Genomic DNA, 23342 nt, shown 5'->3' with positions numbered 1-23342 from the left:
TATTTACAATTCATTTGTTTCGATTTTGATTTTTAGTAATTGTCTCTATAGCGCGGGTATTTCTATTATTATTTTTAGCTCTGATCGCTGTATAAATGTCAGCGGTCCCAAAGAAGTGTCAAAAGTGTCTGATCTGTCCGCCGCAAAGTCACAGTCCCAATAAAAATCGCAGATCGCCGCCATTACTTGTAAAAAAAATAAATAAAAATGCCATAAATCTATCCCCTATTTTGTAGACACTAACTTTTGCGCAAACCATTTAATACACGCTTATTGCAATATTTTTTTTTTTTTTTTTTTTTGTGTGTGTGTGTGTTTACCAAAAATATGTAGAAGAATATATATCGGCCTAAGCTGAGGAAAACTTTTTATTTTTTTATAGCACAAAAAATAGAAACCGCAGAGGTGATCAAATACCACCAAAAGAAAGCACTATTTGTGGGGAAAAAAAGGACGTCAATTTTGTTTGGGTACAGCGCCGCGCAATTGCCAGTTAAAGCGACGCAGTACCGTATCGCAAAAATGGCCCGGTCAGGAAGGGGTTAAATCCTTCTGGGGCTGACGTGGTGTGTATATGTATGTATGTATATGTGTGTGTGTATGTATGTATGTATGTATGTATGTGTATATATATATATATATATATATATATATATATATATATATATATATATATATATATATATATATATATATATATATATATATATATATATATATATATATATATATATATATATATATATATATATATATATATTTTTTTTTTTTTTTTTTTTTAACACAACACATTTTACAATACACAATACAAAGTGTGCTTGCAGCTTATTGTTCTTGATGAGTAAATGTGTAATTTTATATTTTAGTTAAGAGGTTTGAATATGAATATATCTAGCTATCAGAAGCAACAAAAATGTAAACCTTGTTTATAGTGGGTTGTAAACCACTTGAAATATGAACAAATTATATCCCCCCTATGGTGTGTGTGTCTCAATCCAGAGCATGAAGTGTCATTTACTGCCTGGTTCCTCTGCTGTCTGCATGAGCCACTTCTGACAAGTTTTCCTGAAACCAAGAAAAAAGTGATAAGGGAGAGAGCTCCAGCAGACAGTCTCTGCTTTACAGCCTTGGCTCTGTCCCTGTGTGCTGAATCAAAAGGGGTGTGTAACTTCCATCCAATCACACTATGCTGCGCTCAGTGAGAGCTAATTTCAGCTCCCTACCCACTACTTTCTGAAAGCTCACACAAGCTGTAAATGTAAATTCTGGACTTTGAACATATGTAGCGGAGAAAAGACTACAGATGAACACAACTTATGTAAGAGCCCTTTCACACTGGGGCGGGGGAGGCGTCGGCGGTAAAACGACGATATTATTAGCGGCGTTTTACCGTCGGTATACCCCCCGCTAGTGGCCGAGAAAGGGTTAAATACCACCGCAAAGCGCCTCTGCAGAGATTTCAATGGGCAGGAGCGGTATACACACCGCTCCTTCACCGCTCCGAAGATGCTGCTGGTAGGACTTTTTTTACCGTCCTGCCAGCGTATCGCTCCAGTGTGAAAGCCCTCGGGGCTTTCACACTGGAATGAAAGTAGCAGCACTTTCGGGTCGGTTTGCAGGCGCTATTATTAGCGCAATAGCGCCTGCAAACCGCCCCAGTGTGAAAGGGCTCTTAGATTTGTTTTATCTCTGTATCACCTGAGGCTAGTCATTTCACGAAGTGTATGTATAGGGTTTACAACCACTTTTTAGGTTTGTAGTTTAGTAAATATTTTTACTTGTACTTTGTTTAACAATTATGTTTTTATCTCCTTATAAGGCCAATGTGATGCTTGAATATGATATTGATGAAGCTCAGGCTTTGCTAGAGAAGAATTTGTCTACAGCCACCAGAAACCTTGAGTCCACAGAACAGGACCTTGACTTTTTGCGGGACCAGTTTACCACAACAGAAGTCAGTATCCTTTTGTGGTGAAGTTAAATTATTGGTCTTCTCAGAAGTGGTTTTCAGTTGGTTTTACTTGATTGAATAGTAGCTGTTGTTTTGTTAGACAATTGCGGAGATTGACTGTTTATGTAGGTAACCACGATAAGGTAGAGGCATTGGTGAAATGAACCTGTCTTAAAGTGGTTGTAAAGGTTTTTTTTACCTTTTTTTAAAAGTGATATTAAAGGGTGAAACACAATGTCCACCATTATAAAGCGTTTGCACATACCTGCATGCCTCAGTTCTTGTGTTTTTGCTCTGGACCAACAGGATCAGCACTTTTTTTATTTTTATTTTTTTTTCTTTCCCCTCCCTGTGCTAGTTGCAGGGGACTCCCCTGGCCGGTTGTCTTTAATTGCCTCTGAGGGGGTCAGGCGACTTAGGCCAGGTCTTCCAGGGTCCTCATCAGCCTCCCACTGGGGAGTAAGCAACCCCCCCCAGCCGACAAAGGTATCTTGGGATACCTCCCTGCAGTCCCCCTCTAGTGCTGTGGTGCAGCAGCATGCACAAACCGGCCTTCCTATGGTGTCTGCGGGACGCTATCTGGCCTCCTCACTTCTCCCCTGTCTGGGCGTTCAGAGGTGTGTAGCAAGATGCCGTTGGGTGAGTCCCGGGATGCAGAGTGGGTCACTTCCGGTGGGCGGAACTTCCAGTGATGCAGTTTCGTCCGGCGCCATCTTTTCGGAGGGTGCCTGAATGCTAAGGGGGACAACAAACCCAGGCACACAGCGATGACATCACTTCTGGCTGCAGATCAGGAACCTGGATACAGTATCTCCTCTGGATAGAAATGGAGACATGCAAGGCGAAAATCACGTGGAGAGTTATGTGTCCACCCATACCTCCTATCAGGGCGGGGCAGGGAAGCCATAAAAGAGCACCTGGCAGGAGGCTCAGTCGGCTAATCATGCCGGAAGCTGCATCGCCCTGCTTTGCAGATCCTGCAAGCCAGGACAGCTCCAAGGTTGGCCAGAGCATTGTTTCTCAACTCCAGTCCTCAAGGCACCCCAACAGGTCATGTTTTCAGGATTTCCCTCAGATAAAACCACTGTCTTAGTGGTAATTACTAAGGCAGTGAAACTGATCAAATCACATGTGCAAAATAATGGAAATCCTGAAAACATGACCTGTTGGAGCGCCTTGAGGACTAGAGTTGAGAAACACTGAGCCAGAGCATGCACAGGCCACCTCTGTACTTGCCAACCACTATTCGCTGTAGGCTACGTAGTGGTATGCTGCAGACTATTTGCACCTTTCTCACACTGGGTCCTTTTTTCTTATTCAGACAAAAGCCCCAGAAGAGGAAAAAGTCCAGGACCAGCAATAAAGCATGCAGTCATAAATTAGTGTTGGATTTGACGAAACCATTATGCCAAAAATGTATCGGCAAGCTGGTGGCAAAAGAATCACAGGAGTGCTTTAAAGATCTTATGTCCACTTTTAAAAAGGAAATGTGGGACACCTTGCGCATGGCGATTAAAAATCTTCGAACTCCAACCAAAGAAGCGCCAGGGAGCAACCCTTCCACCAGTCGGGCGGCCACCCCGTCCACTAGCAAAGAACAGCCTGGTAGATCTGACCAGGAAAAGAGTTCAGAAACCCCTTGCCTATGAACCTGATGAAGGCTTTTGCTTAGACTCAGAAGGTGAAGGCTCTCAAAATCTACTCTTTCCGACAGTGGACACGAAGGAACTAGTGAGAGCAATCATGGGCACACTAGGAATAAAAGAACAGAAGCCATAATTGTCCTTGCATGACAAGATGTACAAGGGCTTGTAGCCAAAGAAACCCAGGGCATTCCCTGTACACCAAACCTTAAAAGACATCAAGAAGGAATGGGAAGAAACCGAAAGGAGACTGTTTACGCCATTGGCAATAAAGCACAGGTACCCGTTTGCTGAAGAGGACACGGGCACGCAAACCTGGGCTAAATGCCCTAAGGTAGACACATCACTGTCAAGAATAGCAAACAAGTCAGACCTCTCGTTTGAGGATTCTGGTACGTTAAAAGACCCCATGGTTAAGAAAGCTGAATCACTGCTAAAAAGGGCATGGGAAGCGGGGGCATCACACCTCAACCCTGTGATTGCATGCACTGCAAGAACCCTGCTGCTATGGCTAAACCAGCTGCAAGAACTCTTAGAAGGGGATACCCCCAGAGAACAGTTACTAATAACCATGCCCACCCTGACAAGGGCGGCGGCCTTTGTAGCAGATGCTTCTGCCGAGGCGGTCAAAACCACAGCTAGGCAATGGTAATGATAAACTCTGCCAGGAGGGCCCTATGGCTCTAAGAGTGGATAGCGGATGTCGCCTCAAAAAAACTAATTGTGTGGTATCCCCTTCATAGGCAACCTTCTCTTTGGACCAGGTTTGTAACAGGTACTTGACAGGTCAGTGGATAGAAAAAAGGGGTTTCCGTACCCGAAGAAAAAGCAAGGTGCCCTTTCGTCAGCAGACAAAAAAGCTACAAGCAAAACAAAGCCAAGAAGCGATGGTCCTTTCAAAGGAGGAATAGGGACGCTCTATTTGTGGGAAAATAAGGACGCAAATTTAGTTTGGGTACAGCATTGTATGACCGCGCAATTGTCCGTTAAAGCGACGCAGTGCCAAATTGTAAAAAGTGCTCTGGTCAGGAAGGGGCTAAAATCTTCTGGGGCTGAAGGGGTTAAAGAACATGAGCAGTCAGGCGCTCCTCCTCTTACCATACAAAACAGAACTACTAACTCAGGGGGCCAATCCGGCACCCGAATATCAAAACAAAGACCTGTCAAAGTGGTGAATACCATCTTGGCCAGCAGAAAGAAAGTTACTCAAGCGATATAGGAAAAGGTTCAAAAAAGGTTTGTATCTTGGTGCTTGACAAGAGGTCAGGGGGAAAAAATTATTCCAAATATTTTGGACTTTCTACATGATGGTGCAGACAGCAATATATCGCACAACACATTGAATGTACAGGTCGCAGCCCTATCCTCCTTCCTTGATGTAAGTCTAGCGGAAGATCCACTCTATCCACTCTAAATCTATTCCTCTTCTCGGTGGAAAAATCAAAACCAGCACGTTCTAAGAAATTCCCCTCATGGGATCTATCCATAGTATTAAAGGGGTTCCTCTCTACTCTTTTCGAGCCCAGATGAATGCTCAGACAAAACACCAACACTAAAAACTGTGGTATTGGTATCTCTGGTGTCAGCGAGGTTCAGGCACTATCAATCCTGGAACCATACTGTACGATCCTATTAGGCAAAGTAATCCTCTCGCCTGACCCAGCCTTTCTACTGAAAGTCCCCTCACCGTTCCAGTCACAGGACATCATACCTTCCCTCCATAGCAACAAAAGGGAAAACTACGCCGAACTGGATGTCGGGAGAATCCTGATGGCTGACCCGGGAAGGACCAAAGACTGGGGGAAGACTTCCTCGCTCTTTGTTTTATACTCCAGGAAAAAATAAAGGTCAACAAGCTTCAAAGAGCTCTATAGCATAATGGAATAAAACTGGCATACCTGTCTCAAAGTCTACGTCCGCCTGAGGGAATCAAAGCCCACTCTACCAGAGCATGGGCCTCCTTTGCAGAAAAACAGATCTGCAGGACAGTGTCAGGGTCGAGCTTTAAAACCTCTGTAAGGCACTATCGTATCGACTGCCTGTCCAACCAAGATCAAACTTTTTCCATGCGGTAGGCCCTCCCTAGTAAGTATTCCTTGCTACATCCTCTCAGATGCTGCCCTGGAAGACGACTTGAGAAAAGCGAGTTGGGTACCCGGTAACTCCTTTTCTAGGAAGTCTTCCCGGGCAGCACTTGTTCCCTCCCTACAAAAAAAAAGGGGTGGGGGGGGACATTATTTGGCGTAAAGTGAAAAGGCATTTTATATTACTGAGGCATGCAGGAATGTGCAAACTCTTTATAATGGTGGACATTGTGTTTCCTGGGAGGAGCCCTATCTTTCAGATGCTGCCCTGGAAGACTTCCTAGAAAAAAAAAAAAAGTTATACTTGCCTGATCTGTGCAGTGGTTTTGTACAGAACAGCGCAGATCCTCCTCTTCTTGGGTCCCTTGCACAATCTCCTGGCCCCTCCTCCCCTGCCAAGTGCCCCCACAGCGAGCGGCTTGCTATGGGGGCACCCGAGCCGCTGCTCTGTGTGTCTTTTCAGAAACTGAGCCCCGGCTCAGCCTCTCTCCTCATTGGCTCACTGACTGACAGTAGCGGGAGCCAATGGCACCTGCAGCTGTGTCTCAGCCAATGAGGAGGGAGAGCCCCAGATGGCTGAGACTCTTGTGCAACATTGTTGGATTGCGATGGAGCTTAGGCAGGTATGAGGCTGGCTGCTTCACACAGAAGGTTTTATATCTCAATGCATAGAATGCATTAAGATGAAAATCCTTCTGCCTTTAGAACCACTTTACGTGCTTTTTCTGCATTAAGGTAAAAAACATTTCATGTGCAGCTGCCCCCCTGTTCTTCCTAAATACTTAAAAAAAAATATTAGCGCACAGGAGGAGCCAATCATATACAATCCACAGCAGCTAGCAACACAATGCCTCTCTGGGCAGGTTGAACATATCATCTAAAAAAAAACAAAAAAAACAGCACTCAGAGTAATGTCCCAATATTCAATCAAAGTCTTTCAATTGAATATAAAAATTTTCTCATGGGATCCTCACCAGATGGATAGACCCTTCCTGAAATTGTGTCCAATAAGGCTTGCGATATCACAGTGAGAATACAAAAAAGAGAGGAAGCAGATGAAATAAAAAAACAAGACGAATTGCCTTGTTTTTTTAATTCATCTGCTTCCTCTCTTCTCATCGCATTCAGGTGCTCGTTTGATATTGCAAGCTTTGTTGGACCTGGTTTCAGGAAGGGTCTATCCATTTGGTGAGTATCCCATGAGAAAATAATTTATTCTATGTTTAATTGAGAGAATTATTGGGATGTTTCTTCCAAAGTACTTGCCTGAGGCTTATCTCGGTCCAGTGCTGTGCCCCACAATACTTTGCTGTCAAATGCACCACTGAGGTGAAAAGGACTGTGCCACAAGCCAAATATATGGCAAGCAGTTGCAGCATAGTAAATCAATACTAAATCAAAACTGGTAAAAAAAAAAAATAAAAAAAAAAAAAAGACAAAAAAACCCCACATGCAGTAGACAGCAGGATTGCCTCCTGGGAAGCGGCTGTTCTACTGCCCTGTGATCCACATTGATTGCTTCTCAGAGGGCAGTATCATTTGCTGCCTGTGTGAAAGGGGCCCAAATACAAGTGTACCTCTTGGGCCCTATTAGTTTGATTTCAGTCTAACGTTAACTATATATTGTTTCAATTGCCTTATCTTTTCATAAGCTGGTTCCTTAACAAATCATCCAGATATGGCTAGAGTTTATAACTGGGATGTAAAAAGAAGAAACAAGTCCGATGGCACGAAAATCAAAGCATAGTTTTAATTCTTTCCAAGTAACAGTTGTTTTAGATATGCCCTCCGCAGACCTTTGGGATGGGATTACACTCTCCTTTTTTTTTTTTTTTTTTTTGTCTTTCCTCTTAACCATTGATCTTGAAGCGTGCACTTTTTATTTATTTGTTTAATCCAATTTCATGCATGCCTCAAGGTATACTGGTTTTCAATGAGCAGAAGAATCTTTCATCTTGCATCCACCTAAATTCAGACTGGATAAGACCATGTACATAAGCTGCTGGAATGTGTTGCCCAGCTACTTGTAGTTTTTTACATGCCATGTCTGTATGCTCCAATAAATCCACAAAGGGCTGATGGTTTTTTATTTTTCCTAGTTACGTCTTATTGCAGGGGATTGAGTAGAACACATCTTGCATGGGTTTCCTAGGGCTGTAAATTTGGGCCCCGTCTGTTTTGCATCCACCTGGAGCACTGTGGTTAAAGAAAGTTATGGTGTGTTGTGATCCAGCTATTTAGACTTAGTGGTAGTCTGTGAGCACTGGTATACCTAGCCAATGCTTTGTTTGCTCCTGATTCACTAAAACATGCTATATCAAATTTTTATAAAGCAAATCCTAGAATAGTTGCAGTTTTAAAATAACCCTTTCCTTTACTGCTGGTTCACACAGGGGCGGCACGACTTGCAGGTCGACTCACCAAGGTGACCTGCACACGACTTCAGCGGCAACTTGCAAAACGACTTCTGTATAGAAGTCAATGCAAGTCGCCTGAAGTCGCCCCAACAATACTACAGGAACCTCTTTCTAAGTCGTAGCGACTTGCGTCGCTCCTATTAGAACGATTCCGTAGCACAGAACGGGACGCGATTTGTCAGGCGGCTAAGTCGCCTGACAAGTCGCCCCTGTGTGAACCGGGGCTTATTCTATTCAGTCATACTTTGAGAAGTTCAGCTATAAAACATTCTTTTTCTTATGCTGTTTAAAGAGATTTTTAGTCATCAAGGTCCTGCCAGCTCAAACTTCTGCTCGGAAGTTGTATGCGCAATGCTCAGCTTGACATAGTGATGTCAAATGCCTTGTGTTCTTGGGATCTGTTTAGATGTGAAGGCTCCTGTTCTGGTTCCTGCCAGGTGATCATGGACTTGTTGAGAAGCACCACATTTAAAGTAATCCCAGGGAGGCCTTCTTTAGAATACTCTTTGCATAACAAGTTGTGTACAGGGTCTGTGAGGGATCACTTCAAATGTGCATATGCTATAAGGCAGCTAGTTGGGAGTTAACTAAAAATGGCATGCAACATAGGGATCGCTTGTTTGATCTAACACCCATGTCAGCAGACCATTTCCAAGCAAAAAAATAAATGTGAACTTGCAGGACCCTCGATTAATCATGGTATAGTTCTCAAGGACGAGAAGGGGGGGGGGGTGGATAGATCAAATGTACAGTATATTAATGAACTTGCTTGATTTGTGTTGCATGTCTGGGGAGTTTAAAATCACCTGTATGGGTTAGAAATATGTGGCACTTGTTTTTGAGGTTGCATGCTCCAGGACTGTTCTTTACCCATCCTTCACTACGTGGTGCGCCACTGTCCAGGAATAAGCATGTACAAAAGTATTCCGGGTCAGTAACTGACCATGTAGAGCAAATATATTGGACCTGGTTCATCAAAAAAATATTGTTCCCATGGTTTTTCTTGACAGATTTCCAGTAAGATATTTTAATTGCACATTTTTTTTAATATAACTTTTTTGTTTATGGTTGGTTTTTTTTTTTTTTTTTATTATAAATGCAGTTCTCTTCACAAGCACTGAAATGTATTATTTTTTTTCTTATAAGCAGAGAAAACAAGTACACAGCATCTACATATAAAGAAAACCATCATTTAACACTTATCTGGAATTTTCAAGAGTATAGAGAAGTAGGCATGTAGCACTTTTTTAAAATCTAAATATTACCACAAGAGCACATTCCTTATATCTAATGCCAGCAACCTAAGGATACAAAGTTGCTTCATTTCTTATATAGGGCATGCTGTGATATGTAGTACTTAATGGTTTGTGAGGTGGACAGATGTTTACCATGCAGGCTTTCTCCATCTTAGTTTTGGCAGCCAATCACACGTCAGGAAATTGCTTCTGCTTCATGCTTCCCTACACCTGATATTTTTTCCCACACAATGTTTAAACCATGACTTGCATTAAATCTCTACATAGTCACATTAAATCATCCCATTATTATGGCTTTTTGTTCTCAAACTGTTTTTGTAGGGTTTTTTTGTTTGTTTTTTGGGGGTTTTTTTGTGTGTGTGGTTTTTTTTTTTTTTTTTTTTTTTATTCTGCATTGTAAAAAATATGAAATTGTTGCTATAAATGTTGCGTTTTCTGTTATTTAAGTTTAAGATCTTTTACATCAATGTATTTGGAATGCCACCTGTCTGTAATGTTAGATTCCCTATTCCCTAGATGTCTTCACCACATTTGGTGTCAGTTTTAGGTAGCCAAGGCTTATTAACACCTGCAATGATTGTACCAGATATACACAAAACAACTGTTGACAGTTTGACTTCGGATTTCCTCCTTTAACATGCATTTAGTAAATAAAACCTGTAAACTGTCTGCTGTGGCCATTTGTCTCCACTTTCTTAGATCCGATTTTAATAAATTGCCCATTTGAATGTCCTCTAAAATTTGTTGATTATAAGAGTTTAAAGAGCTTGTCTTTATCTTGGTCTTATATTAGTATAAACTGACACTACTTGGTGCTTGTAAAGTCAGTGCAGCTCTAGAGATAATTTGGTAAGTTCAGGTAGTCTGCGGCTATTTACTGTAACTATTTAAAGTAGAACTAAATGCAAAAAGCTTTGTTTTCTAGAGTATCAACCCCCCTACATGTTCCTGTGTTGGGCATAGCCTCTAGATGTTTGTATGAACGTTTTATGGCGGTGACTATGGTAGAATGTGGTAGCACAGAGGAATATATATATATATATATATATATATATATATATATATATATATATATATATATATATATATATATATATATATATATATATATATATATATATATATATACCTTTTGGATTCCTCCACCCCTCCAGTGTCACATTTGGCACCTTTCAGGGGGGAGCAGATAACTGTCTAATACAGGTATTTGCTCCCACTTCCTGAAATAGATCACCGCGGCGCTTGCAGTGACCTACGCCACTTCCGGCGCCTACACTGTCCTCCCCCGCTGTATTCTGAGAGACACACACTTCCCAGAACACAGCAGGGGCCAGAGAGGACGTGCAGCGTGACTCGCACATGCGCAGTAGGCAACCAGGAAGTGAAGCCGCACGGCTTCACTTCCTTATTCCCTTACCGAGGAGGGCGGCGGCAGCAGCCGAGAGCCGACAGACGGATGGATGCCGGCTTCGGCTGCTGACATCGTGGGCTCCCTGGACAGGTAAGTGTCCATATATTAAAAGTCAGCAGCTGCAGTATTTGTAGCTGCTGGCTTTTAATATTTTTATTTCGGCGGACCTCCGCTTTAAGGACTGAGCCTCTTTTTGGGATTTGTTGTTTTCTAGCAAAAAACCTGTTTTTAAACTTGTAAATTACTTGGAACCCCTAAACATTAGGAAAAAAAATGTATAACACCCTAGAGAATAAAATGGCGGTAGTTGCTATACTTTCTGTCACACCGTATTTGTGCAGCGGTCTTACAAGCGTACTTTTTTTGGAAAAAATACACTTTTTTTTTTAATTAAAAAAAATGGAATGGTGAGAAACCTTTACCCTTAAAAATCTCCATAGGCGACATTTAAAAAATTCTACAGGTTCCATGTTTTAAGTTGGATGAGGTCTAGGGCTAGAATTATTGCTCTCGCTCTACCGATCGCGGCGATACCTCACATGTCTGGTTTGAACACCGTTTTCATATGCGGGCGATACTCACATATGTGTACGCTTTGGGACGGGGCGCGTTTAAAATTTTTTTTTTTCTTATTTATTTTACCTTTTTTATTTTTACACTGTGGGCGGAAGTGACGTTTTGACGTCGCTTCCGCCCAGCAATTGTACGGAGACGGGTGTGGGCCATCTTCCCCCTCACTCGTCTCCATACCCAGCTAATGACAGGACGCGATCGCCGCTGCCGACTGCTCCAGTAAGCGCCTGAGGGCACCGGATCGCGGCGGGAGGGGGGTCCTCTCCCGCCGCCGATAAAAGTGATCTTGTGGCGAATCTGCCGCAGACACCACTTTTATCTTGTAGTGGACCGCCCGCTGAAGAAGGGGATACCGGAGTTATGGCAGCTAGCTGCTGCCATAACGATGACCTCCTTCAAACAGCTGACGTAAGACACTGGCAGGCGGTCTGTAAGTGGTTAATAAATCGTCTGCATAAATTGACTTTTTAAATTCTTTTCCTTTTTAACCTTAATACCTTGAATGTCACTATTATTGCGTATAGCTTGTAGTAAGGTGTTCCATTACTATCGCATATAACAATGGGGACAGGGGACACCCTTGTCGGGTACCATTTGATATTTGTACATATTTCGAGAGTATACCATTTGTGCGTATTTTCACTCTGGGATTGGAATATAAGCCCATGATCCTATGTGACATCTGAGGTCCAACCCCGAGTTGATTCAGGGCTTCTCCCAGGAAACACCAGTCCACCATATGAAATGCCTTCTCAGCATCAACTGATAAAGGGCATGATGGAATGGCGTTTTCCTTGGGCATATTACATTATTGTACAAGTTTTATTGCGTTGTCCCTTGCCTCCCGACCCACCATAAAGCCCACTTGATCTAGACTAATATGCTTGGGTAAAATGGGTGTTGGCCTATTTGCAATAATTTTAGAATACAGACGTAATTCTATATTTGTTATGGAAATTGGTTGGTAGTTTCCACGTATTGTATGATCCTTATCGGGTTTAGGGATAAGTGCAATGTGTGCTTCCATACTCTGTGAAGCAAAGGATTGAGAGGCGGGTATGGAGTTATACAGTGCCTTGCAAAAGTATTCACCCCCTTGGCATTTTTCGTGTTTTGTTGCCTCACAACCTGGAATGAACATGGATTGTTGGAGGATTTGCATCATTTAATTTACAGAACATGCCCACAACTTTTGAAGATTTTTTTTTTTTTTTTTTTTTTTTTTTTTTTTTTATTGTGAAGCAAACAACAAATAGGGCAAAATAACAGAAAACATCAATGTGCATAACTATATCCCCCCCCCCCCCCCCCCCCAAGTCAATACTTTGTAGAACCATCTTTTGTGGCTATCACAGCTCCAAGTCACTTTGGATAAGTCTATGAGCTTGCCACATCTTACCACTGGGATTTTTGCCCATTCCTCCTTGCAAAACTGCTCCAGCTCCTTCAAGTTGGATGGTTTGTGCTTGTGAACAGCAATCTTTAAGTCTGACCACAGATTTTCTATTGGATGAAGGTCTGGGCTTTGACTAGGCCATTCCAACACATTTACATGTTTCCCCTTAAACCACTCAAGTGTTGCTTTAGCACTGTGTTTGGGGTCATTGTCCTGCTGGAAGGTGAACCTCCGTCCTAGCCTCAAATCACACACAGAGTGGCACAGGTTTTTCTCAAGAATATCCCTGTATTTAGCACCGTCTATCTTTACCTCAACTCTGACCAGTTTCCCAGTCCCAACTGATGAAAAACATCCCCACAGCATGATGCTGCCACCACCGTGTTTCACTGTGGGGATGGTGGTGTTTGGGTGATGTGATGTTGGGTTTGTGCCAGACATAGCGATTTCTTTGCTGGCCAAAAAGTTCAGTTTTAGTCTCATCAGACCAGAGCACCTTCCAGACACAAACTCAAAATGTGCCATTTTGTTTTTTGCTGAAAGTAATGGATTTCTTCTGGCCATTCTGCCATAAAGCCCAACTCTATGAAGTTTACAGCTTATTGTCGACCTATGTACAGATACTCCAGTCTCTGCTGTGGAACTCTGCAGCTATTCCAGGGTTACCTTAGGTCTCTGTGCTGCCTGTCTGATTAATGCCCTCCTTGTCCGGTCCATGAGTTTTGGTGTGTGGCCATCTCTTGGCAGGTTTGCTGTTGTGCCATGTTCTTTCCATTTGGTTAGGATAGATTTGATGGTGCTCCTAGGGATCATCAAAGATTTGGATATTTTATTTTATAACCTAACCCTGACTTGTACTTCTCAACAACATTGTCCCTTACTTGTTTGGAGAGTTCCTTGGTCTTCATGGCAGTGTTTGGTTAGTGGTGCCTCTTTGCTTAGGTGTTGCAGCCTCTGGGGCCTTTCAAAAAGGTGTGTGTATATGTAATGACAGATCATGTGACACTTAGATTGCACACAGGTGGACATAATTTCACTAATTATGTGACTTCTGAAGGTAATTGGTTGCACCAGAGCTTTTTATGGGCTTCATAACAAAGGGGGTTGATACATACGCACATGCCAATTTATCAGTTTTTTTTTTTTATTTCTGAAAAATTGTTTTTATGTGTATATTTTTCTAATTTTACTTCACCAACTTAGACTATTATGTTCTGATCCATCACATATAATTCAGATTTTAAAAAATTGAACTTAAGGTTGTAATGTAAAATAGGTAAAAAGCCAAGGGGGTGAATACTTTTGCAAGGCACTGTATGTCCTGCTAAGAATAGGAGAAAGTATCTCCTGAAATACCTTAATAAAATCGAGGAGTATATCCATCCAGGCCTGGACTTTTGCCCAGTACCAGCACAGATATAGCTTGTTTTATTTCTACTATTATAAAAAATCTCTTTCCAATTCTTCTGTTATTTACTTAGGAATAACGGGTAATGCTGTTTCTCTAATATATTGCGTATTTCTTCTTGTCTCTCCACCCCCCCCCCCCCCCCAATCCTTTTTTGTGTTGGTATATTATATAGTTTAGAGTAGTATGTGTGAAATGAATGGGAAGTGACGTCGCCCATAGAGTTACTATGGGGCTTCTGTTGTCGTCTACACAGCAAAACTGTGGCTGACAGCTCAGCGTGGGATCCGATCAGGTCAGAGCGGCTTAAAAAAAAAAAAAGGAGCGTACTTTTTTTTTTTTTTTTTTCTTTTTTTCTTTTTTTTCTTTTTTTTTTTTTTCCTTTTACAGGGCTAGAGAGGTTAGTGTTAGAATGCTGGTGGCTATAGATGCAGGGATTTTAGTTTTTGCATGGACTTCCACTTTAACTTACCTAGGCTCCAGCTGTGATGTGATGGATCATTTGGCAGAAAGAATAGCTGCACCATATTTGAATTGGCGCTCTCATGGTCCTGGGTGTGACTGCCCAGGATATTGGGCTCAATTGCTTCTGCGAGAGCCTCCTCTTAATAGGCTTGTTGGGTATGTGAGTGCATTTTTGCAATACTTGCACAGATTGTGTACCCTTCTTGCAATCTCTTCACCTATCCTCCATCTTCTGGAATACTTTCTGCTGCCTCACCATCTGTGACCACGTCACTGTAATAAACACCAAGTTCACCTTTAGGAGCATGTTAACATGTTACACCCCTATTTAGAATGTAACATGCTCCTAGTGACCTACTTTCTGCCACTAGCACTCCCTGCTTTGTGACAACGGGTGCGGGATCCCCTCCCCACACCCGCTGTCACAATTTGAAAACAGCGAGGACATGTAGGGTTCTACCTATGCAGCCATGTCTTTTAATTTTAGCTTCCTGTGTTTTAATTAGACTACAAGTACTATCAGCCACAATTGCTTGTAGTTCTCAAACTTCAATGGTACTGGTGAGCGCTCTTGTAGTCCATTGATGCTGCCTGCCCCTGGCGGAGATGTGGGCAGACAGCTTACTGAGTGTCTGCAGAATCCACATATTGCACCCAGATTCTGCTTTTCGCGAGTACAATGCTTTAACCACTTGCCACCATATCGCGTACCTGGTACGTCATTTGACTTCAAGTGGTTGTACCAGGATGATGCTGCAGGCATCACCCTGGTACCGGGTTTTTAGAGCCAACGGTCAGCTCTCTGGTAACAACAACCAGAGCGGCTGACCAGCGGCTCAGTAGTTATTACAAGCAGCGGGAGGAGGCATCTCCCTCTCAGGCTGCCTTATGTGGCTCGTAGAAAGCCAGGATCAGCTTTGATTGGGTTACTGCTATGGTAACTCTGAAGTTACCCATTTTTTGAAAATCGAAAGTATTCAAAAACACTCATCTTGGCGTTTTTAAATTCTTCAAGTGCAAGGAGGGATTTGGGGTTTTAGATCCCAGATCCCTCCATAAATAGTACTCCCCGCTGTGCTATTTGTATACTTATGAGACAGCAGTATGGGGAGAAGTTCCCTGTACTAGCTGTCACTTTTTGAAATCAGCGTGGCTGTGTGGGGCTCCGCCATTCATTCAAACAGCTCTGTGTGTGTATGAACTACAAGCCTTTGCGGCTGTTGGTTTGTTGTTATTACCATATATTTTATACAGTTGTGCTCATAAGTTTACATACCCTGGCAGAATTTATGATTTCTTGGCCATTTTTCAGAGAATGAATAACACAAAAACATTTCTTTCACTCATGGTTAGTGTTTGGCTGAAGCCATTTATTAATCAACGGTGTTTACTCTTTTTAAATCATAATCACAACAGACACTACCTAAATGACCCTGATCAAATGTTTACATACCCTGGTGAATTTGGCCTGATAACATGCACACAAGTTGACACAAAAGGGTTTGGATGATTATTAAATCCTTACCTGTGATCTGTTTGCTTGTAATTAGTGTGTGTGTGTGTGTGTATATAAAAGGTCAATGAGTTTCTGGACTCCTGACAGAGCCTTGTATCTTTCATCCAGTGCTGCACTGACATTTATTTCTGGATTCTGAGTCATGGGCAAAGCAAAAGAATTGTCAAAGTATCTGCGGGAAAAGGTAGTTGAACTGTATAAAAAGATATCCAAGGACTTGAGAATGGCAATCAGCAGTGTTCAAACTCTAATCAAGAAGTGGAAAATGAGGGGTTCTGTGTAAACCGAACCACGGTCAGGTAGACCAACTAAAATTTCAGCCACAACTACCAGGAAAATTGTTCGGGATGCAAAGAAAAACCCACAAATTGCTTCAGGTGAAATACAGGACTCTCTGAAAACATGTCTGTTTCAAGATGCACAATAAGGAGGCACTTGAAAGATGGGCTGCATGGTCGAGTCGCCAGAAGAAAGCTATTACTACGCAAATGCCACAAAGTATCCCATTTACAATACACCAAACAGCACAGAGACAAGCCTCAAACCTTGTGTCACAAAGTCATTTTGAGTGATGAAACTAAAATGTAGCTTTTTTGCCACAACCATAAATGCTTTAATTGGAGAGACGTCAACAAGGCCTATGATGAAAGGTACACCATTTCGAATCTGAAACATGGAGGTGGATCGCTGATGTTTTGGGGATGTGTGAGCTACAAAGGCACAGGAAATTTGGTCAAAATTGATGGCAAGATGAATGCAGTATGTTATCAAAAAATACTGGAGGAACAGTTGCATTCATCAGCCAGGAAGCTGCGCATGGGACATACTTGGACATTCCAACATGACAATGATCCAAAACACAAGGCCAAGTCGACCTGTCATTGGCTACAGCAGAATAAAGTGAAGGTTCTGGAGTTACCAGCTCAGTCTCCTGACCTCAATATCATTGATCCATTCTGGGGAGATCTTAAACATGCAGCTCATGCAAGACAGCCCAAGAATTTACAGGAACTGGAGCCTTTTTGCCAAGAGGAATGGGCAGCTTTACCATCTAAGAAGATAAAGAGCCTCATCCACAAATACCACAAAAGACTTCAAGCTTTCATTGATGTTAAAGGGGGCAATACATGGTATTAAGAACCCGGGGTATGTAAACTTTTGATCAGGGTCTGTTGTGATTTATGATTTAAAAAGAGTAAACATAGTTGATTTAATAATAAATGGCTTCAGCCAAACACTAACCATGAGTGAAAAAAGTTTTTGTGTTTTATCATTCATATTCTCCGAAAAATGGCCAAGAAATCATAAATTCGGCCAGGGTATGTAAACTTATGAGCACAACTGTAAGTGCAGAATTAAGATGGTGCTGTTATTTTTGCGCATCACTTGATAATTGTGCAAATGTTTAACAAAACTATAATTTCCCTAAAAGTACACAAAGTTTATTTTCACACAAAACAAGATCTCTACAATTCCTGCTCAATGTGAGATAAAACCTGTATTGAATTAATAAATATTTTGTACATTTAAAATTGTGCCTTTTTATGAAACTGATAAAATAGCAGATATGAGAAACTGTAAACAAGTGATGTGAGATCAATTACCTTTTTAGATTCCTCCATTTATTGCTGTAATAAAATCCCTCCTCAGGCTTGCTTCACACTATTGGTGCAGTAATACACGTGTTTTATCACAAGACAACACCTATTAAAGTACAACATATTGCGCAATACATTTTGGTGCTTTTCATTAAGAATGGCATCCCAATTCATAACCACAGCAGGTGCCAACGCATCTGCCCTGCAGTACACTATAACCCACATTCTGTGATTGTGATGAGCTGTAACTGGATGTCCAGTTTTTCAGCTGTGGCTGTGCATTAGCAGCTTCCTTAAATTTTATGGACTGCCTTAAACTGAAACTACACTCCTAAACCTAAACTCTAGATATAATTTTATTGCATACTTGCATTGGCCTAGCTTTGACTAATGAGTATGCATTTTGTAATACCCGATGGGTTGCTGGGGAAGCTTAACAATCACTGTAGTAGTCAGCACTACTATAGTAATAGCTGCGCTCTCTTGCGTCCGTCCTGTGCTGAGCAGCTACCTCACTGCAAACTTAGCGCAGAAGGGTTGCTTGATCAGCACCACTACCATTCACAGAACACCTTGTAATTCTTTGATGAATAGAAGCTGCTTTCTTATTGGAGGAGGTGATGCCACAGCCCCTCTTCTCTACCTTGTCCAATCAGAAAACTGATTTCGCTCTTGGGTGAGAAGCCTCCCAGGTGGCTGCAGCTATCTGGATCATGGACCATGTCACAAACCACAAGGCTTCTGGGGAATTGACACATTGTTCATGTTCCAAGGTACCTCAGCACAGGGCTGGATGCTAGAACCTAGAAGCCACAGCTGGATCACTGATGATGTAAACGAAGATGGTGGCTCATGGTCCAGAGAGTGGCAGATTACAGCTGGAATTACTGGACATTAGAGCTGCACGATTCTGGCTAAAATGAAAATTACCATTTTTTTGCTTAGAATAAAGATCACGATTCTCGCGACGTAACCTCATCTTTCACATTATACAAAAAGTTGGGCTAACTTAGCTGTTTTTAGTTTTTTTTTATTCATTAAAGTATGTTTTTTCCAAAACAATTGTGTTTGAAAGACCGCTGCGCAAAGGCCGTGTGCCAAAATATTGCCACAACTGCCATTTTATTATCTAGGGTCTCTGCTAAAAAAATTATATATATATATAAATATTTGGAGGTTGTAAGTAATTTTCTAGCAAAAAATACTGATTTTAACTTGTAAGCAACAAGTGTCAGAAAAAAGGTTTAGTCTTTAAGTGGTTAAACTGACCTCATTTACAGAATGAGGTTGATGATACTTTATCATGCTGACAATGTTGTGATAAACTTGGGCTGCCTGTTTTTTGATTTTTGTCAGCTGTAAGCAGAGAACTCTCTGCACTGAATCGAGGAAATGCTGTATTTAAGATCGTGAGGGGGGGTTGAAGTGAGATTGTGATATCATTTTTTGTTTTTTTTGTTTTAAGCAATTAATCATGCAGCTTTATTGGACATGTATGTTTCTACCAGATAAGGCTCCTTTCACACAGGCCAGATCAGTTTTTGCTCAGCAGCGGACTGTCCACTGATCCCCTGCTGAGCTGTCAGATGACAGGGGTCCTCAAGGACACAGCCCACTATGCTCTATATGGGCAGCTGAATGAAAATACAAGTCCCATGAGGCATTGCAAGGCTGACAGTTACAAGCATAACTTGAAAAATGGACAGCTGGACCTGATCAGATCTCTTGTGCAAGCAGTAAACAAGGTAAAAGGGAAAGGAAAAAAAAACACCCATGGGTAAAGTTCCTCTTCTCTACCAGCACGGGATTGATGCTGCTCATGAATGAATATTTCTGGGTTTAGTTACTCACTGCTCTCCATCCTGAGGAAAAAAGCTGGTGATATAAACAAAGCTGCACTTTGCAGATAGCAGTGACAAGGCAAAAAGGGGTGCTTGCAGCAGCATGAATGGATATGGTCAGTGTCTTTGCCATCTCCTGATCATCTCCATTCATATGAAAAGGACAGTCTGATACAATTATAAACTCAAGATTGCAAAAGGGACTCTGGGCTTGCATTCAGAGTAAATGTAGCTGCCATAAGGTCAACTGACCTAGCGTGCTGCAAGCAGTACTGTTTCACCAATTAAGTCCTGCTAGATCTGGCTGTATTCTTTTGCAGGTATAGCTAAGTAAAACATTAAAAATAAGTACCTATATCTCACCCTGCTCAGTTGCTCTCCATTTTTTGGCACTGCCAAGTTTGTAGAGGCTGATTTGCTGGCAGCCTTAAAGCAGAATTAAACCCTCCTATCCTTTACAGTCAAGGAAGCTGCTTCTGTTTGATCTGCAACTGCCATAGTGCTGCACATGGGATCAGTTGTGACACCAGCCATTTGATAGTTTGACAGTTTGGTTGAGGACACAAGCAATTGTAACAGAAACCCCAACATTCCTGGAATGTAGCTGTTTTTTTAAACTTAAATTGCTGGGTTTAATTCTGCATTATTCTTTACTGCTGTTCAGGGGCTCTGAGCTTCAGCAAAATGGCAGCCTCCAGCATGAAGAAACAGGAGCAATGCTACAGGTAATTTACAGCACACACTGATTTTGGTAGCATAATTATTGAGGAATTTATGTTCCTTGCTAAAGAACATTTTTTTTTTTTTTTTTATCATGTGGGTAAAGTTCTGCATAAAATCTCTATTGGAAAAATCGAATATCACCTGCAGCAGAGAGTTCAATAGGGGAATTCCACTTTTTTGTTTAGGAAAAAAAACATTCTCCTCTGGGTGATCTACAGTATGTATGTACATTGCAAGGATTATGAGAACCTTTGTTGCAGATTCCTACCTTTTTTTGTTATTCTGAAGAAATCCCTGTTTGTTCCTCTATGCAAAGTGGGTCTAATGGGAGTGGTTTCAGAATTATCAGTGAGCTGAGCAGCTGTAGAGCACTAATGAGGAAAGCTGCTGGGCCTGCATTCCTTTAGATGTGTTCCTATTGGGAGTATCTTACCAAAAATTACATTTTTGTTGCAGGGGGTGCCTGAAATCTGACTTATCTTAGGTAGACTTCTGAGAAAATTGGTGAGCCAATCACACAAGCAGGAAATTATTTTTCTGTGTACAGCGCAACCCCAGGAAGCCATATTGCATTGTATTGTATTTTATAGAAAACAACAGTGGCTGCAGATTGTAAAGGAAAGGTATTTTTTAATAACATTCAGCTAAAATATGACTTGTGTCACAATTGTATATGCTTTATTTTGTTCTTTATTTGCTATCTTTTTTTCCCCACGAAAATGGAGTTACCCTTTAGCTTTTCTTCATTTAAAAAAAAAATAAAGCGAATTCAATATACTTAAGATGCTGCCAGAGAAGTTTGGAAATTTAATGGAGTGAAACTTCACAAGGCAAAGTGCAAAAGCACTTACTAGTCTTTGAAATTATTATATAGTTGCATGTTTATGAGCATACAGGCAGGGAGGGGAGGACAGATAGCAGGGTTGCGGCTGATGGAATCACATAAACTGAGCACGGAGTCAGGGCTCAGCAGCCATGGTCAGTTTGCAGAGGGAAGGGCATAACCAGGCAGGCTCAGCCAGGGTTTTTTTTTTTTGTTTTTTGTTTTTTTTTTGGGTGTTAGAGGGCCAAATGACACAGCACAAGCACTGTGCTGTATAACATGCTTTTAAGGAAACGGGATCTGTTTTATTTATTTTTTTTTTAATGGGGGTTAACAGATGCTTTAACATCTACTACCCTTAAAGTAGAACTAAAAGTACAAGTGTTGTGTTTTGTTTTTTTTTGCGCCATCTGTGTCCATTGGGGAGATTTACCTCACTTTCTGTCCTATAAACAAAACAGGACATGAGAAAATCCCTGCAAATTAAGGGGATCCATTAGGGCCCTCCAGATCACCAGTGTCCCCATTGGAAGATTTTCTCTATTACTGTTATGGGGACAGCTCAAAAAAAAAGTTACAGCATATCCTTCATGCTCCTTCTGGCTTCTGAGGCTAAAGCTATCTTTATAAGATCTCAAGCCGCTGTAACGTTATAACCTGTCTCTCTGAATCAAGAGGTTTACAAACGTACAGTATCTCACAAAAGTGAGTACACAACTCACATTTTTGTAAATATTTTATTATGTGAAAGCGAAAATGTTCAAATTGGCCCACATTAGCCATTTTCCCTCACCAGTGTCATGTGACTCGTTAATGTTACAAGGTCTCGGGTGTGAATGGGAAGCAGGTGTGTTAAATTTGGTGTTATCGCTCTCACTCTCTCATACTGGTCACTGGAAGTTCAACATGGCACCTCATGGCAAAGAACTCTGAGGATCTGAAAAAAAAAAAAGAATTGTTGCTCTACATAAAGATGGCCTAGGCTAGAAGAAAAATGCCAAGACCCTGAAACTGAGCTGCAGCACTGTGGCTAAGCCCATACAGCGGTTTAACAGGACAGGTTCCACTCAGAACAGCCTCGCCATGGTCGACCAACGAAGTGAGTGCACGTGCTCAGCGTCATATCCAGAGGTTGTCTTTGGGAAATAGACATATGAGCACTGCCAGCATTGCTGCAGAGGTTGAAGGGGGGGGGGGGTGTCAGCCTGTCATTGCTCAGACCATATGCTGCATCAAATTGGTCTGCATGGCTGTCATCCCAGAAGGAAGTCTCTTCTAAAGATGATGCACAAGAAAGCCCGCAGTTTGCTGAAGACAAGCAGACTAAGGACATGGATTACTGGAACCATGTCCTGTGGTCTGATGAGACCAAGATAAACTTATTTAGTTCAGATGGTGTCAAGCGTGTGTGGCGGCAAAGAGGTACAAAGACAAGTGTGTCTTGCCTACAGTCAAGCATGGTGGTGGGAGTGTCATGGTCTGGGGATGCATGAGTGCTGCTGGCAATGGGGAGCTACAGTTCATTGAGGGAACCATGAATGCCAACAGCTACTGTAACATACTGAAGCAGAGCATGATCCCCTCCCTTCGGAGACTGGGCCGCAGGGCAGTATTCTAACATAACGACTCTAAACACACCTCCAAGACAACCACTGTCTTGCTAAATCAGCTGAGGGTAAAGGTGATTGACTGGCCAAGCATGTCTCCAGACCTAAACCCTACTGAGCATCTGTGGGGCATCCTCAAATGGAAGGTGGAGGAGTGCAAGGTCTCTAAAATCCAACAGCTCTGTGATGTCATCATGGAGGAGTTGAAGAGGACTCCAGTGGCAACCTGTGAAGCTCTGGTGAACTCCATGCCAAGGAGGGTTAAGGCAGTGCTGGAAAACAATGGTGACCACACAAAATATTGACACTTTGGGCTCAATTTGGACATTTTCACTTAGGGGTGTACTCACTTTTGTTGCCAGCAGTTTAGACATTAATGGCTGTGTGTTGCATTATTTTGAGGGGACAGCAAATTTACACGGTTATACAAGCTGTACTCACTACTTTACATTGTAGCAAAGTGTCATTCTTCAGTGTTGTCACATGAAGATATAATAAAATATTTACAAAAATGTGAAGGGTGTACTCACTTTTTTGAGATACTGTATCTACCAGTCACTTGAAGTACATAAAAACAGTATTTCTTTTACTGCACATTGAGCATTTCAGATCTGTTCTGGTCTGCCTAGT

General features: G+C 41.8%; 1 protein-coding gene across 1 annotated transcript in view; it reads left to right on the top strand.

The window, feature by feature from the left end:
• Positions 1-10020, top strand: part of VBP1 (VHL binding protein 1) — a 39308-nt gene extending 29288 nt beyond the window's left edge. The window contains exons 5-6 of the mRNA XM_073599397.1: positions 1820-1958; positions 7355-10020. Coding sequence (XP_073455498.1) covers positions 1820-1958; positions 7355-7425 — 210 coding nt within the window. The 3' untranslated portion in view covers positions 7426-10020. The remainder of the gene's footprint in view (positions 1-1819; positions 1959-7354) is intronic.
• Positions 10021-23342: the final 13322 nt, after the last annotated feature.

Source organism: Aquarana catesbeiana, linkage group LG09, assembly GCF_042186555.1.
Source record: "Aquarana catesbeiana isolate 2022-GZ linkage group LG09, ASM4218655v1, whole genome shotgun sequence".
Taxonomy (NCBI): Eukaryota; Metazoa; Chordata; class Amphibia; order Anura; family Ranidae; genus Aquarana; species Aquarana catesbeiana.
Note: the sequence above shows the minus strand (reverse complement) of the source record. Positions and strands in the feature narration are given on the sequence as shown.